At 43.6% G+C, this 18,113-nt stretch overlaps 1 protein-coding gene across 1 annotated transcript in view; it reads right to left on the bottom strand.

Annotated features, from left to right (window-relative positions):
* MAN2A1 (mannosidase alpha class 2A member 1) overlaps positions 1–7,670 on the bottom strand; it is a 166,141-nt gene extending 158,471 nt beyond the window's left edge. Inside the window, exon 1 of the mRNA XM_028102691.2 lies at positions 7,018–7,670. Within this exon, the coding sequence (XP_027958492.1) occupies positions 7,018–7,152 (135 nt within the window). The 5' untranslated portion in view covers positions 7,153–7,670. The remainder of the gene's footprint in view (positions 1–7,017) is intronic.
* Between the last annotated feature and the right edge of the window lie 10,443 nt (positions 7,671–18,113).

The raw sequence follows: 18,113 nt of genomic DNA, 5'->3' as shown, positions 1-18,113 counted from the left end.
ACCTCTGCTTCAACGGATCTAACCACACTATTTGCCTCTAACGTTAATAATAGAGAAATACAGTTTAAATCTGAGACTGGCAAACTTTTTCAGTAAAGGGCCAGACAGCAAATATTTTAGGCTTTGTGGGTCAGAGAGTTTCTGTGGCTACTACTCAGCTCTGCTCAACTCTTGTGGTACAAGCAGCCAGAGACGATTTGTAGAGAAATGAGTGTGGCCCCGTCATGAAATATTTAATCAGTTGAAAACATGAGAACCATTCTTAGTTTGTGGCCCCACAAAACCAGGTGGTGGGCCAAATTTGGCCCACAGTTAGCTGAGTTAGGCAGAGTTCAAGACCAGAGACCTTGGGGACAAAAGGGAAGGAAGGAGAACATCTGCCAAAAACTTCAGTCTTTTCCTACCCCACTTCCATCGTCCTTTCTCTAAAAAAGGCTATTTAAAACAAAATGAATTGAACAAGAGAGAAATCTCCGTCCACTTTATTTTCCAGTTTCTGTTCCTGCGTTTTCTCAAGAAGGAATACAAAATGCAGTAACTCGAATCAGAATTAACAGAAATAAAGCTTACTTAAGAAAACTTCAGACATCGGGGTACCTGGGTGGCTCAGTCGTTAAGCGTCTGCCTTCAGCTCAGGTCATGATCCCAGGGTCCTAGGATCAAGCCCCGCATCAGGAACCCTGCTCAGAGGAGAGCCTGCTTCTCCCTCTCCCACTCCCCCTGCTTGTGTTCCCCTCTCTCGCTGTCTCTGTCAAATAAAAAAAATCTTAAAAAAAAAAAAGAAAACTTCAGACATCTCAAATTATGTTTGTGTATGACTTTTATACTACCTTATTACTGATCAGTATATCTTTCCTTCCTATGCTAAAAGATAAGGGGAATAAACCTGGACTACTTTCAATCTCTAATTCAATTGGCAAAAAGTAAAAGATGACCTATTTATTATCACCTGCCCATAAAGTTTTTCTCAGAAGAAGTATATTCAACTTTAGAAAAGGAAATTTCATTATAATAATCCTCTTTTTCTTTAATTTGCATATGAACATAATATCTACCCTTGTATTTTCTGTAATATACTAAAATTTAGAATCCTAAAACATAAGCGCATTTTTAGGCATCCAGAGAAAGGATACATTTCAATCATCAAAAAATGCTAGTTATCTTTTTGAGAATTAGAACTAAGCCTTCTAATCATTCCTTCCTAAAATGCAAAATGCTAACACAGTGCCATGGGTATAAAGAATAGGCCTTTGGTTAGAATGCAACCAAGTGATTTTCAACAGGGTTAACTTTTTTCCCCTCAGAGATTTAGCAATGTCTGTAGACCTGTTTGGTTGCTACAACCAGGAGAAGGAAGAAAGGTATTTCTGATTTATACTGGGTAGAAACCAGGATGCTGCTAAGCATTCTCAATGCACAGGACAGCCCCCACACCAAAGAATTATCCAGCCCCAAATATCAATAGCTATGAAGTTGTGAGGCAGTCAAAAGTAGAGTATGAAAGTTTTAAGCTAAAGTGCTTCCAAGTTGATCTTTTATTTAGAAAATGGTGTGTTAAATTTACAAATTCAACATAAAATATTTCCTGGGTACCAACTATGAGCTTGTCTGCATAAAAGCACAAATAACATTACATTAAATATACTATCTCACAACAGAGTTACGTTACAACCTCAACAGACTTAATTCATTCAAATCAAATGATTCATTGCCTATCACAAAGCAAATTTGGCAATACTCAAACACTAAGTCTGAAGTCCATTCAGTATAATCAACCCTCAAATTTGTTTGAACCTCAACATGGATTCAACCTTAAAATTAGCAGCTTGGCTTGAAATGTACAACTGAAACAGAAGCCCATTTTAGTCAAAATGGTCTACCTCCCTGCTCCTGATCAACCTGCTAATCACAACTATAAAAAGCAAAATCCACTCTTTGGGAGCTCCTCCCCTCTTCAGCGCTATGCGTACTGTAAAAGCTGATGCTACCAGTTAACTTGACCACCGAGACAGAGGGGGCCAAAAGCACAGGTAAGGCCTTTATAATCCAGCAACCAGAGATCCTATCCAAAGGTACTGAATATCCTCACATTTTCTTAAAGATCTCTCTGCAAGAGAGGGAGCAACTAAGACCACTGGGCTCAAAAAACGAAAACCCAAAGGAGGGACAAGCAGCTGCAACTGAACTACTTACCACTCTACTAGGAAAAATCTCAACACTTATTCCGGTCTGTCAAAAAAGGCCAAAGTTTTAACAGCTATCACAAAGTACAAAAGCTGATTCAAAGTAAAAACAACAAAAAAAGTGGTAATTTTAGTCAATTTGCCCACAGCCCAGATACCCCTTAATGCTAACTAATGAGTCAGAGAGAAAATGCCCTTCAGATAAATAGGTTTGCAACATCTCCCAAACAAAAATACCTGTTTAGGCCCTGAGAGCGGTGCTGATCTGGGAACAACAAATTCAATTCAATTAAAAAAATAATAAACTTGGGGCGCCTGGGTGGCTCAGTCGTTAAGCGTCTGCCTTCGGCTCAGGTCATGATCCCAGTGTCCTGGGATCGAGCCCCGCATCAGGCTCCCTGCTCTGCAGGATGCCTGCTTCTCCCTCTCCCTCTGCCCCTGCTTGTGTTCCCTCTCTCGCTGTGTTTCTCTCTGTCAAATAAATAAAATCTTTAAAATAGTAATAATTAATAATAATAATAATAAACGTAAGCCTTCAGACTAGATGCATTCTTGTCACAGTTGGTGTATAGGAAGTGAGCTTGGGTCTTGGTCAAATACACTGGGCAGGGGTCCTGCAGAATTGCTGACCTCAGGAGGGGGTGGTGGACACCAGCCTCTCCAGATGCTTCCATGTTCTTGCCTTCCTCCTCAATGCCTGCTTGCCACCACTGCCAGAGTTCCATCACTTGCCAAAGTCGCAGATCTCAAACATTACACCCTCCACAATGAAACTAACTCCCTTATACACACCTGCCCAAACCCCAGCGACAAGTGCTATAGTTTATGGAGTGCGCTAGAATATGTAGAAGGAAGATCATGGATCATGTTTTTTTATATATCATTCTTAAGATTCTCAGATTTCTGAAAGCAAGAAAAAACAACTGGAAGACTAAAGTCAACTTTTATTAAACATCAACTATGGACTCTTTAAAAAGTACTAAAGGTGTAAAACGTTTAAGCATATTTTTATGTGTTTATTCACAATGAAAGTTAAAATCCAAAAGGCCTGGATAGGACAGTCCATTAAACAACCGTCTCTTGATTTCGGCTTAAGTCATGATCTCAGGGCTGTGAGATCAAGCCCAGCGTCAGGTTCTGCACTGGGCATGAAGCCTGCTTAAGATTCTCTTTCCCCCTCTCCCTCCATTTACTCCTCCCCACCTCTAAGAAAAAATTCCAAAAGGCATAAAAGTCTCCACATTCCAAAGTCTTTTAATCAAATATCTTAAAGACATTCTTACTTTCTTGCTTGATAATTGTTATCTGGGCAAAGATGAAGTCTGAACTTCACTTTCACATCTTCTATCAGAGTTCCAATCTCTGAAGACACTTCTAAGAGTTAATATTAATCCCTATGGTCATAGTCTACACTAGTTATTTAAAAATTGATCATCTGTTACACAAAATCTGATTTATTAATTCTCCAGATCCAAACTTAAGACATTAATAAGAGATCTATTAAACTCAATGTAGACAATAAGCAACTTGTGAAATCTGCTTATAAGAAGTGACGAAGAATTTCAGGACCTTAACAATGTCTCTCTTTTCTATCTACTCAAATTCTTATATTACCTCAAATCATCTTCAGGAAATTAGGCCTTGGTCAGCCTCTCAACTGCAGTGTAATTTTTATTAATTTTTCTAGCTGAGATTTATTAACCCTGAAATATACACAGAAGCTAACAGAGACAAGGCTGCCTGTTGCCTCCAAGCCTCAAAGGAATTCCTCTGAGGAGCAAAGCGAAAAGCCTTCCAAAGACTATGTCAGAGGTAGGCTGTTCCTCCAGGGTGGGAAAAACGGGAGCACCCAGAGTTGGGCCTACTGCCACCCCAGAGTCTGGCCAAGTGGTGAAAAACACAGACTTGTAGGAGGAAGGGAAAAGAATGAAAGCCAGAATAACAGCAAACAGGCTGCTCTTGATCTAGGATGGCTTTACAATGTATCCTGCTTACCAGCTAGACCATCTATAATACTGAAGGTTCCACATTGACTTAAACTAAAATCCTAAATCCTAAACTAAAATTCAGCGGAAATTAATCCCTTTCTAGATAAATCATTCTACTAGACACCAAAAATGATATATAGTGATGGACTAGCTTGCTTCAAATTCACCGAAAAAATATATTGCAAGCTAGTTTTGTTGTGTGGTGTTCTCAACAAATTTAAAATTTATAAGTAATAAAAAAAAATAAAAACCAACTCAAAAGGCTGGATGCTGTGCTACATAATGGTTTTCATTACAATGTTTAGCTCTAAAGTGAGCGACAAGACATTCTGGAGAGGTATAAATCTCAAATGTTAAACATTTCAGAAAAAGGAACACATTCGTTACAGCTTCATAATGAAAGTTCCTTAAAAAAAAAAAAGGTGATAAGCTAAGAAACCACAGAGCAACATGCTCTATCTTCCACACCAGATCTTTTCTGTAGGCAGACTGGGACCTAAAAAGTAGGCAAAGATTTACTAAGAGTATAGTAAAGTGGCTGAGGGGCGCCTGGGTGGCTCAGTCTTTAAGTGTCTGTCTTTGGCTCAGGTCATGGTCCCAGGGTCCTGGGATTGAGCCCCGCATCGGGCTCCCTGCTTGGTGGGAAGCCTGCTTCTCCCTCTCCTGTTCCCCCTGCATGTGTTCCTGCTCTTGCTCTCTATCTCTAATAATAAAACCAAGAAAGAAAGAAAGAAAAGAAAGAAAAGAAAGAAAAGAAAGAAAGAAAGAAAGAGCAAGCTGAAAGCCTAGACTCCAAAGGCCACCTGTTCATATCTCAGCTTTTAGCTGTGCGACTTTGGGCAAGTTAATCTCTCTGTGCCTCAGTTTCCTCATCTACTGGGTGGTGGGGATCAACTTTGTCCCATACGACACACAAGGTTGATGTCAGGCATGTAAGAGTTAGGTTTACAGAGTGCTTATTCTGTCCACCTGTTTGGGGATTCAGTGGCTCTCCAAAACTAAATCAGCAAAAAAGTGCTTTCTTCCTGAACCGAAAATCCAGTCCCGAAAATCTGAGAATGTCAATCTTAAGCATAAAAAGCTCCACCTTCCAAATCCTCTCCCCTTGCACACAAAACAGAATACAGACAAGACCCTTCTCTTCCAGCAGACGCTGTCACTTTCCATCAAAGGCATTCTGCTCTATGCAGAACTTAAGCCCCCTGAGGAGGACTAAGGCTGGATATTAAAATAATTGGAATTAACTTTGCCTAAAATTTCCCAGTAACTGAATGAGTCACTCACTTCTTCAGAAACAGTAAAATGTCAAGGTTGCCACAGAACCCCAGCCCCAGATGTTTGCATAAATCATTTCAAGTGATTATCAAGCCAAAGCCAAAGGACATTATTCAAGGTAACAGCTTAAATAAAATGTATCAGTTTTTATGATTTTTCCTGTAATGAAGAAAATTCTGAAAATGTGATATGGGGAGGGGGGAATCACAGCAAGTTTAGCTACCAAATTATACAACATGTTAAGCAGGGCTTAGAACTCCTTTTGCTATGGCTTCAGAGGGTTTACCCCACTTCAAAATTTTATGCAGTCTCATCAACAAGCACTGGACAAACTCTAAAGTCAAGATTTAAAGACATTCCATATTGCTTATCTCACTATATTTCCTCCATCATATTAAGAAAAAAAGCTTTTAAAATTTTTTGACACGTTTACAACAATATTTTTAACACCTTTCACCTGCAAAATATTTTGAGGGCTCTGTATTGATGACAGCATCCACAAAGAGGTCTTTTTTTAACTTTCCGAATTCTGATAAAGTTAGTAGCTTAATTTCAATTAAATTCAGGCCTTTTGCCTTAGCACAAGAACAAAGAGCAAGGATACTCTCTGGTCACTTACATTGTCACAAAAGGAAGAAAAACTCTGTCAACTTTTTCAGTATCTCTGAGTCAAGTAGTTGTTAGATCAGCTTGTCACGGTTTTGAGTTCTCCAGTTCAACTCTTTAGAGGTTACTACACAACACCCAGTTTTACTAAAATTTCTGAAGAGTACAGGTCATGTGCAAATAACTTGAAACAAATCTCACACGTGGCACGGCATCTTTCCAAACACAGCCAATTGTCTGTTTGCTTATTTTTAGTAACTTTATATAAAAGACTTAAGACGGGTGGTTTCCCAACTCGATGGAGAATTTGACCACTGGGCGCAGGACTGAGCGCCCCACAGCTTCCGGCTGGAGTATAACACGCGCTTCCCTACTGGGCTCCCACGTCTGCTCCAAACAAACCCTATGTAATAGCTGAAGAATGACGACACTAAAATCAACCCTACAGATTCACATCTAAGAGGTTTGCAACACGTAATAAACTTTTGCTTATTTCTCGAGAGACAGTGGAGTGAAAAAACAGACCAGATGGGGTCTGTTTGATCAATTTCCACGACTGGGGGCGCTCAGGGGGTCTGTGCAGCTTAACCCTTTGTGGGCCGAGGGGCTGCCCAAGAGCGGTAATCGAGCGCTGCGCCGGTTCTCCAGTTGGCAGGTGCCCGAGGCCACCCCAACAGGCCCGAACGCTAGTGCGGGAACATGGCCACTGCCCCTGAGCGCGATCCCGCCACCGCATGCCACCCGGCACTTTGTTAACTCGGAGCGCCCGGGAGGAGAAGGCTCCCGGGTCTCAGTCACCGCCGTCCGAACGCTGCAGAGCTCGAGCTGGGGGAGGCTCGGATCCTCCTCCGGTTCGGCCTCGCCCTGCCCCGGCGCGGAGGTTCGGCAGGAGGGAGAGGTCGCGAAGCAGCGGGGAACTACGGGCCCCCACGCCTACCCTCGTGGAGCCCCACGCCGTAGCTTACCTGGGGAAAGGAGCCCTCGCGACGCGGGCTCTTAGGGTAATCTAAGTGACCCCGGTCCAGCATCAGGTAGAGCGAGAAGATCACCACACAGAAGATCGCGCTGCCAAACACGGTGAACTGGCGGCTTAACTTCATTTTTCCTCGATAGACTCGGGGCCAGGACACTGTCCTCACCGAAGAAAGAGGCGGACTGTGGACTCCTGCAGGCGGCCGCGGGAGGCTCCCTGCTCCGGGGCTCCTGCTCTCTGCGTTTTTGGCTGCCGGTGCGGATCCCAACCGCACTCCGCACCTCGTCTCCGGCGCCACCACACGCCCTCGGCCTTCGCCCGGGCCCACCGCCCTCCCTGGGGTCGGGCGTCCCTCCTCAGGCGGGACCCGCCTGCAGCCCGGAAGGGGCCCCCGCAAACTTGATCTCGAGCTCAGCGCCCGCACCCGGCAGGCGCAGGGCAGGCGAAGAGGTCGCTGCCCGGACTTCCTGCCACCGCCGCCCCGACCGAGTCAGCAGGAAAAGTTTTCTCGACGAGGGCAGGCGTGTCCCCCTCACCCAGGAGGTGCGGGATCAGCGGCTCTGGGGTCGACAGCACAGGGCTGGGTCCGAACAGCCCAGGGGAAAGGAACCAGGTCGGGAGGAGCCGGGCCCCACAACTTAGCGCCGGGACGGCCGGACCCGCCCCCGCGGCGCCGCCCCCGCTAGAGCGCCTTCCTGCTGCCGCCGCCGCCGCCGCCGCCGCCGCCGAGGCCGGGCCGGGGTGCACCCTGGGCGCGGGGACGAACGGATCCGGCAGGAGTTTCCTCCGAGCGCGCGCCCGTCCGCTGGCCTCTCCCGCCCCCCAGCGCCCCTTCCTCTCCCCTCCCGGACCCGGGCTGCGCGAGGAGGGCGCAGGGGGCGGGCGGCGGCGGCGCGCGGAGGAGGAAAAGGAGAGCAAGGAGAGGAGCGTCCCCGGAGAGAAGCCCGCTCCAGCTGCAGCCGCGAGTCCCCTCCCTCCTTCCCGCCCCGCAAATGCGGAGATGGCGGCGGCAGCTGCGAAAGGAAGCACCGGTTCTCCAGCGCCACTCGGCGCTCCTACACCGCCCGCCACGAGCAGAAGGAGACAGTCGCGGCGAGGCGGCTGCTGGGTCAATAGGCGCCCGCAGCCCCGGAGCCGAATAGGCGGCTGGCCCCGCCCCCTCTCGACGCGCCGGGGTGGGGGCGGGGCCTCCGGCGACCAATCACAGTGCTTCGCCCATCGGGCCCGCTCTGCGCCCGCCTCCCTGCGCCCAGGCGGAGAGAAGACCTCAGACGGCTTTTGTGAACTGGCTGGCAGCCTGGGTGGAGGTGAGGCCCTCAGAGGCTTGCAGACGCCAGCAGCCCGGTTCCACAAGGGCTGAGCTCTCTCCCCACTTCCTTTTCGCTGCCCAGGTTTCCTGTCCTTGAGGACCCGGGCCTGGCGTGCCTGGGACGTCAATTCGGTGAGGAGCTGTAGAAATAGAGAAAGGGCCTTTGCTTTCTGTTCAGACTCATCTTTTCCTCTGCTGCTTTTGGTGACTTCTTGGTGAAACCTGAGGGAAAGGAGACTGCCAAACGACAGCTGGCTACAGAGTCTCTGAGTGGAGCCCAAGAAGTGATGCTGTGCAGGTTATTGCTCTATTGCCGCGCTGTTCCAAATCCGCCCTTTTTGACTGCACTGTGAGAATGGATCTGGGCCCTTTTAAGTAAGTTTTCCTTTGCCAGCAGCCGCTGAAGCTTTGTCAGTAGAGGGCGCTGAAGAGACATTACAGGAAGAAAAGGGTTTTTCTTGCTGGTTTTGGTATATGTGTAGGCAGGCGCTTGCAGCGTACCTGGCTTTCTCCAGTGCCAAATTCCGATAGTGCTTTGGAGGTCAGAAGTTTCCCCCTCAGCCTTAACTCTAGTGGTTGTGTAGTGGAGGTGCTAAGGTGAGCCACTACCCCATGAACAGCTTTCCAGGCTTTCTAGAGACAAGATTAGAGACAAGATTTGTAGTAAATTCCACAGGGCATATTTCTGCCCGTGTTACTTCTCTGCCATTCAGCGAGCCAGAGTGAGAGGACTCTTCCCTCTCCAGTGAAGTCAGGAGGGGGTGGGGAGCCTTCTTGGGAAACTCTAGCTCCCAGCCCAGGGATTAGTTATAAGGTTAGCTCCTAGTAACTGCTATTTGTATATTCCCTAGGGTTGTCTTCCCACTAGTGAATCTCTCATTAATTCTCTGTTATAGTTTATAATTGTTTCATTTAGGCTTTTTTATTTTTATTAAGCTTTACCTATAACTGCAAGAGATGGCTTTGGAAAGATGGGGTTAGGAATTTGGTTTGATTGGGCCTTTGGCTTGAGCTCAGTGCTGAACTCCTTGCCAAAGGGAAATAAGATTCTAGAGATTCATGGCACACAGGGTGTTCCAATTAATCAATTGCCTGTGGCTGATTGTGATGAAGTGCCAACTGAAGCATGTGCCTTGAGGGGGGGCCCAAGTGGCAATGACACTTGACTGTTATGGCTGTAAGGTGACTATAAGGACTGTGGTGTGAGATGGATTCTTTTGAGCTCCTTTGAATACTTACAAAGAGAAATGACAAACACAAATCCAAAGGTATGGCATGAGAACCAGAGAGCTTCTATAACAATTCTAAAAGAGGCTCTTATTGTAGCAACAAAAATTGTATTTCTGAAAATCAAACGCAAAATTTTAATTTTCAGGTTACTGAATTACAGCTTGTGTTGAATTCACAAATGTGCCAAGTTTCTCATGTAAAAGAGTATTGATGATTAAATAATAGGACTTCAAAACTCAGAATGGGTTGGACCCAGATGAAACTGGCAATCTTGAACCATTAAGTCACTCTGGGTCTCTGTTACCAGTGGAAGTAGGTTGCCCTCCCTTGTCTGAGGAGGTGGGCTTCCTCTGCTTGAAAACTTTGTGACAACCTCACCTGGGACAATCCCTTGAGAGAGAATTCACATTCTCCTCAAAACCCACCACAATCACCTTCTATTGCCACTATACTCTTAAATAGCGTCAAATCTTAGCATGCTTCTGGGGGATAGGTGCACACTGTGGTGAAGGAAGAAATAACTTAAACACCAAAATTGATACATGGGCAGGAGAAATAACTTACCTTGTTGATACATAGGCAGAGAACTGGAGAACATGTTTGGGAGTGGCTCCTAAGGGTGTTAGACTACGGAGGACACTGTAGAACACTATATTGAGCCAAATTTATTATTATGATGTTAATTATATGTTTCAGCTTATGCAGCTAGAGGTGGTTCTAACAGCTTACTTGGTTGATTGATGGAAACTTGGACCCAGTTTGTGAGGTTGAGGTGCCCAAGTTTCCCAGACATGTGGAACAGGGAATCCGAAGACTTAGGGAAATGTTATACAGGATTTACCATATACTACCTGAATACCCATCCTCAACTGCATTCCATCAAAGGCCCAGAGACACTCCCTTCACTGAAAAATTGAGAAATAAATTAGTGAGAGGAAGACATGCATCTTTGAAAATCTCTATGGATGTTCCCCTCTGTAGGCCATGTATGACTACAGAGGATGCCACCACTGAGATGGGCTTCTGGATTTCACTGGAGATTACAGGACCTGAGAATAGCAGAGGACAAGCAGCACTTAGGCACCAAATATGATGTAGGTACATTTGCCTTAAAGGGCAGCAGGTGTGTACAGACACTCAGATGCCTTAGTCCACAGAGATGCCCTAGGAACAAAGTACATAGCCAGCCTAACAGAGTAGTGCTTGATATTTATAATAGCAAAAGCTCTAAGGTAGGTAAAATCTAACTTGAGTCAGCTGAGTGGACAATCACAGCCTCTCATGCAGTATTCAGACCTAAACCAGTTCACAGACCCAGAAGCCCTTGATTGACAGAGCGTCTCCTTCAGGAAGGACTTTGCACAGATCACAGCAGTAGTACCATTGATGGACCGCTCAGATCATGTTCAGATTTTTGCCACTATGGACAATGTCATAATAAACATGTATTTTTCAATCCTTAAAAGTAAAATATATCAATGTTTCATATTGCTTATATTTGGAAATGATATTTTGGATATAATGGGTTAGATTAAATACATTATATGAAATATATAATTTTACCAATTCTTTTTTTTTTTTAAAAGGAAGGACCTTGCACCATTGCTACAATACACATTTTAAATGTTTGCCCAAGCCTTCCCCAAAGAGCTGTGTATCCATCTACTACACTGGAGAAAAGGAAATATGCAGATCTTTTGAGATTTACTGAATCTGAACTGATGCTAATCCCTAAGACTACAAAATGCCTCTTTCATGCTCCAACCAAAGTTAGAGTTTATCTTGGTCAGTAGTTAGATGAAGTCTTAGCTCATGTTGGTTCTGTTAGTTCACTTGATTCACACACGAAATTTGTGGTTATTTTCTCAGTTCTAAAACTGACAGTATCCCGACATTGGCTTTTTAACCCATGAGGTGGGTGCCTTTATAGTAGGAAGGCCAAGTGGGATGCTCCTGGAATTTTCACTGTCTTCCAAGATCATAAACCAGAAACAATACCACCAGAAGGACTTGAAAGAAGCAGGGGTGGTGATATCTAGCACATTCCCATTTAACCCACCAGTTTGGCCAGTGTAAAAGTCATATGGATCCTGAAAAATGTGGATTACTGTAAACTTAACCAGGAGGTAATTCCAGTTGGGGCTGCTGTTCCAGGTGCAGTATTTTTGCTGGAACAAATCAACACAGCACCTGGTACTTGTAATACAGCTACTGATTTAGCTAATGCCATCTTCTCTATACTTCTTTATAAAAACCAGCAGAAGCAGTTGGCTATTACCTAACAGAGCCAATGGTATACCTTCACATGGTTACCTCAGGGGCACATCAGTTCTCCTTAATATAGTCTACAGAAATGTTGATCCTCTTGACATTCCACAAAACATCACACTGGTTCATTCTGGTAGTTCATAATGACAACATTATGCTAATTGGACCTGACGAACTGGAAGTAGCAGGTATTTCAGATGCCTTGGTAAGATATATTTGAACTAGAGCACAGAAGAAAATAATGAGTATGAGATGATAACTCTAAAGTGGTCCTGGCAGGTCCCCACCTTTAGGGTGGGATAAGTTCTAGGATGCTACAAGCTATACAAAACAAAACAAAAAACAAACAAACAAAAAACCACTGAGCGATGAATCCAAGCAAATGGTGTGGGTTAGAAATGATGAGGATTGGAAAAAAGAATAAAGTGATTGCTGCAGAGACTAGTTATACCAATCATGTGGCTATGGAAGGTAATGAAGAGCCCAGCTGGTAGGAGAGGAATACTCTAAACCCTGGGAAGTCAGGGGTTGGGGAAAGAATCATTAAGCCTCTCTTGCCTCTCACTTATAGGACACCTGGCCTGGTCTATCATCTCAGAATGCCTTTGTAAACTTGAATACCCATTCTTTTTTTAAATGAGAGAGAGAGAGAGAGGAAGGAAGGAAGAAAGAAGAAAGAAAAAAGAAAGAAAGAAAAGAAAGGAAGGAAGGAAGGAAGAAAGAAAGAAGAAAGAAAGAAAGAAAGAAAGAAAGAAAGAAAGAAAGAAAGAAAAAGAAAAATCTTTGAAAACCCATTTTTAACTTAAATCCTAGAGTCCTAGATGTTAGGACTTAGATCTTTAGTTTTTAGACTTTAGGGACTGTTGCCCTTTCAGATAGATGACCTCCACCTGAGATGACGGAACAAGATTAATTTTCTGGATATTAATATGCCTGCCACCCCACAAGCCTACTCCCTTGTGGTCTCTCCCTATCGTTGTATGCTTTTTCCAGACCAGCACCACTGCTGAATTTAACTGATTGCTGCATCTATCATTCCCTCCTGACCCTGCTGACAAAAACTTAACAGCTTTTCCTTCAGACACTGAAGAATTAAACCTTGACCCCCATGTCAGCAAAATGCCATTGCCGAAGTCATTACAAACTTCTGCATTAGCAGACTCTAGTTCACCTGGAACAGTCCACACCATAAGGGCTAGGCTGGTTGGCTCTCATAGCCAGATTGTCCTCTGCAGAAGCAGCACTGCAGGCTGCTTTGCAGGAAATTATTTAGCTCTAAACAAGGAGTTTGTCCACCATAAGGGACACAAAATTGACCCACCCTTGTTGTCATAAATGGCACTTACACTCCTAATACAGGTTATGCCCCCAGTAGGGTACTTATGTGGACATCAGACCTATACTTGCCTGACAAACCTAAACCAGTGTAAAATCTCTAATGCAAATGATAATAAACAATCATGTTGCCCTGGACCTCCTGCTGGACATTCAAGGGAGAATATATTCAAATGCCAACACCTATTACTGCACTTAGATTAATGAATCAGGAAAGGTGGAACAATTATCTTCTACCTTAGAGAGAAAGCAGTGTGGCTTTCTCAGGTCAATCTTAACAACACCTGAAACATACTTAACCGTCTTGGCTCTGGATGGGGAGCCTTTACAATTTATCCTTCAAGTTAGCCTGACCATCTTGATAGGAGTCATAGTTACGGTCACTTTTATCTGCTGTGGCCTAAAATGAATGGAAAATATTTGGTCCAAGTCCCTATAATCAATCAGTACAATTAATTAGGTAATCTCATGGGTGTCCTAAACTCCTGAAAATAATTCTTACTTCAATACATGAAAGGTCAGGGGTGGAGTTATTGGGGTATAGCCCGGCCACGACATGACCTTCCGTGTCTTCACATAAACCAGAAAGGCACTTCTGATCAGTCTTGGTGGAATGCCCTATAATTCCTCCATGACCAAGAGGAGATAAGCTTCTTGTGAGCAGCAGACTTCTATCAAACCATTTCTCATTGAGCTCCCTAGTTTCAGTAGAGCATAGGACTTTCCATCTGACTCCACCCCACTTCAATTATAGCTTCAAACTTCTGTGTGAATCTAGAAACGGTCAGACTACAGTTTAGATGGCTTCTCAGGAACAGATCAGCCCATCACTCCTGTCTCTCTCATTAGGTCCTTCCAGTTGAGTATCATCCTTTGGGACTAGAGATGTGGGGAGGTGACACCATGCTGATACTATTTTTGCTGTGTAAGTAATAAATTACCTTAATCCAGTTGAACCTATAGTCATCTTACTGGCTGAATCTCTGCAAGTGTGGCAAGCCAACCTAGTAGCTTCACTAGTGATCCTTGTGGCTCTGTTAGCTACCACTTTGCTGCTTAGGGGCTATTCAACCACTTGTTAGAAGGGTAGTATTTTCCTAATCTGAAGAGTGAGTAAAGCCATTCTAATACAGGGGGAAATACTCGTGCAGAAAAATAGGGTGAGCAGAATCAAGACTTTGGCATATTAGGGCAACCAAGGCCTGCAGGGTTGGAACAAGTGGAGAGAGAGATTGAAGACACAGGAGAAAGAAGAGTTAAGTGACAGATCAAGGTGGTAGGGAAGAAGGTACAGTGATGGGGACCAATAGCTCTGCAGGAGAGAATCACTCTGGACAGGAAGAAGATCCCCCACCCCCGCCAGTCCCTCTGAGGCCAAAGAAATCAGCCTTCTCCCTATCCTTTCTTATCATAGAGCTCCTGTGGTCTTCTGGTCCCTTACCAGGTCTCCCAACTAATCTTACCCTACTTTCGCCGCTTTTCCAGTGTTCTATGCTCTAGGTTTGGGAAAATGTCAGTCCCATTAGTTCTTGCCTAAAATCCATCAGTAGTTTCCCAGCACTTTCACATCTAATTCTAATCACATTAGTATGAACCCTAAGTTTCTTCAAATTCTGACCTCTGCCTATCCCCCTCCCCTACCCCTGCTCTTTCACTCACAGTCCTCACGCTAGTCATGTTGAACGATTTGCTTTCTTCCTGTTGAGCCAAGCAGACAGGGCCACTGGGTATGGTTGTAGAAACCATACATAGAACATCTCTAAGAGGTGCTGTATGTATTGCTGATATTGTCAATTTGTTATTAGAACTATCTTCTGGGAGATGGCAGTAGAATATCTTATTCTAATGAAATTAATATGACAATTTTGTGATATATGGAAATAAAGTACCTTGAAGAAAGGCCAATATTATAACAACTTGAACAAAGGTGCACCTCAGATCCTTGGTACAATTCTTTATGTTTAGAATGCTTTTCAGCAGCCTTGTCCACCAGCAAATTTCTACTCATTCTACACAAAGAAGCTCAAGTACTATCTTTATCTCTTCAAATATTACCAGGTATTTGTTATAACTATTTGTTTCATGGTCTGGAAGTATTTGTGTTCTTATCCCTTCTCTGAAATGTCTAGTATTGTGGGATTTTTTTTTGAAGATTTTGTTTATTTCAGAGAGACAGAGCATGCATGCAATCAGGGGGAGGGGCGGAGGGAGAGGAGAGAGAGAATCCCAAGCAGACTCCCCGCTGAGCACAGAGCCCAACACGGGGCTCTGTCTCACAACCCTGAGACCATGACCTGAGCCGAAATCAAGAGTTAGATACTCAATTGACTTGAGTCACCCAGGTGCCCCTAGTATTGTGTTTTTAATATTTGTCTTTATTCATTTTACCTTGAATGAGCACATGAGATGTTCTGGATCAGAGGCAGATTTTCTTACTATCCCAGAGTAAATAAGAACTGCATGCTCCACTCTCCCAGCTTGCTCCAGGTCTTACCCTTGGGGCGATATTATGAAAGCCAATGAAAATTTTTCTACATGAGTGGCCAGATACTCTATAGACAAGGGACAAGAAGTGATTTTTCTGTGTTTATAAAGATAAAGGATGCAGCTGTTCCTCCTCATCTCCTGAAAGGCTCTCCTCCTTACTCCAGATGTTTCTAAGCTCTAGGGCCTCATTCCAAGTTGGAATTTAAATAACTATAAAGATAACACTCCAGTCTCCCCAGCACCTTCAGAACTAACCTAGGTGCCTATCCCAGGATATAATATTTTGCTTTGGGGATGATAAGAGTTTTATTCGCCCTTTGGACCAGAGCAATTAGCTCTGTCATTAGGGAAACAAACAGCTACCGATCTAATCATTATGATATGAGAAAATGTATCTAGGAAAAGTAAAAGCAAACATTCTCTATAGTGCACATGTTTCTGTGGCTTAGGAGGCTAGAACTTTTTACACCAACACTTAAAAAAACAGAGAAGTTTTATTTTACCTTATCTGGAAGCTGGATGGGGGCAGGGCCCATATCATAAAGATTCAATCTGGTTCCTTCTCCAGGATACATAGCTTTTGTGACTTTGGGAAAGTTATATGATATCTCCAAAGCTCCATTTTCCAACATGCCACACTGGGATAGTAATGGCTATTTTTCAGCGTGTGCTGTAAATGACATACTGAGAGAGCATTCCCCAGTTACTTTCCACTCTCTGGAAAAGGGGAAGAACGGTCCCATGAAGAAGCGAGTAGGGTAGAGAACATTTGAAATAACCATTACAGGAAGTGGATAATGGAGTCGACATGGATAATTTGGACAGCAGTGATATGTCATGGAGGAAGTCTACAATTTTCTCTCCCTGGTATTGATCCATGGCTTGAGAGCCCAAGGAAAGTTGACTGTGAGGATGATCTAGCAAGAGCCATTTGCATCAGAATGCAAGAGCAATGGCCATGTGAGGAGTGCTTTGGGTAGGAACATACACTATTTTCCCTACCTACAGAAATAGATTTTTGCAGCTGAGGTTTGTTAAAATGGGCAATCAATGTAATCTTGAACAGGAATAGAGCCTGGGGTGAGGTTTCTGGAAGGTATGAGGTCTGGCTCCATTCTTCTGTTGATGAGAGGGTCTATGTCTATACTAGAGCCTCAGGTTATATTTGGTAAAACTGGAAAATTTATTTCTTCCCGTGCCAACTGCTATTCTAAGTCTGACTGAACTCTTCAGTTGCCTAACTACATCATATCTAAGATTAAGGTTTGAAAGGGGTTAAGAACTTAAGAAAATTTTATAATTATAATTGCATAAAACTATAGAGGTTGGAGGGTTCAATCATTTTATCTCCTATCCGTTGGCCCATGAGCACCTCTACACATCATTTCTGTGTATGCCAAGAGTGCAAGACCCCTGACTATTCTTTACTTGGGTCAATTTCAGGATTGTGTTTGCTGTGAGCAACCTTGAGCAACCAAGTAATATCTTCTCCCAAACCAAGAGCAGGCTTGCTTACCAAAAACACTATAAAAGCAGTAAATTCTCCAAGTTCGGTATTCTTTGGCCTATGACAGAAATCTGCTATGTGTATGGCACCCATCTGGACCCCTTCCTTTAGACCCTCTGGGGTTTGGGAGACATGGGAAACTAACACCAATATCATGCTTATGCTGCTTTGACATGCTTTTTTATCTCTAATCCAGGCATCTTGTGTTCTCTTCTGGCATCCATGAAACAGTGACAGGCCCCAGACCCTTCACAGATCCTGAAACTACTCATCTGCCTAAGAGAATCACGACACTGTTGGCATAATCTTCACCTCCTTATGCTTTCCCTTCCATGAAGCTGAGAAAGAGGATGAGTCAAGTAACATAATAAACTTCTGAGAAGGTAAGGGAAAGAGAGCTAAAGGAAGAATGCCTTTTCTTCATAGTGTTTCTCACTATTTGAAATTATTTATTGACTTACTTTAATGTCTGTGTCTTCCAGTAGAATGCAAGCTCCTGGAAGTTTGGGACCTTTTGATTTATCACTGTATCTTAATGAATAAAGTCATGTCTAGCAATGTCAAGGCTTAATAAATATTCGTTGAATGAATTAATGATTATTTGGGCCTTGAGCCACTAGTTGGGGTGAATGGGTAGTACTCATAATGGATTGCTCTGGTTCATAATAGAAGTCTGTTTGCTCCTGAATGGCATTTAAAGCTATTCCTCTTGTCTTTGTGAATCTTTAAGTTCCTTAAGGGTGTGTTTTTTTTTTTATAAGTCCTTTAAAGAGAATTTCCCCCAAAATTATTTTACTAATCATCTTGATTACTAAAGAAAGTCCAATATGGGGATAGAAAGAAATAAACTCTATATAATGAATGACCAGTGTATGCTAGGTGCTTTACCTGTGCTGCCTCTATTTAATTCTTACAACTCTGTAAGATTAGTATGTTAGTATCTATTTTATTT

This window comes from Eumetopias jubatus, unplaced genomic scaffold (genome assembly GCF_037043125.1).
Source record: "Eumetopias jubatus isolate StellerSeaLion01/CBP00866 unplaced genomic scaffold, mEumJub1_p1.0 scaffold_5, whole genome shotgun sequence".
NCBI lineage: Eukaryota > Metazoa > Chordata > Mammalia > Carnivora > Otariidae > Eumetopias > Eumetopias jubatus.
The sequence above is the reverse complement of the archived record's forward strand: the minus strand, read 5'-3'. Positions and strand labels throughout refer to the sequence as shown.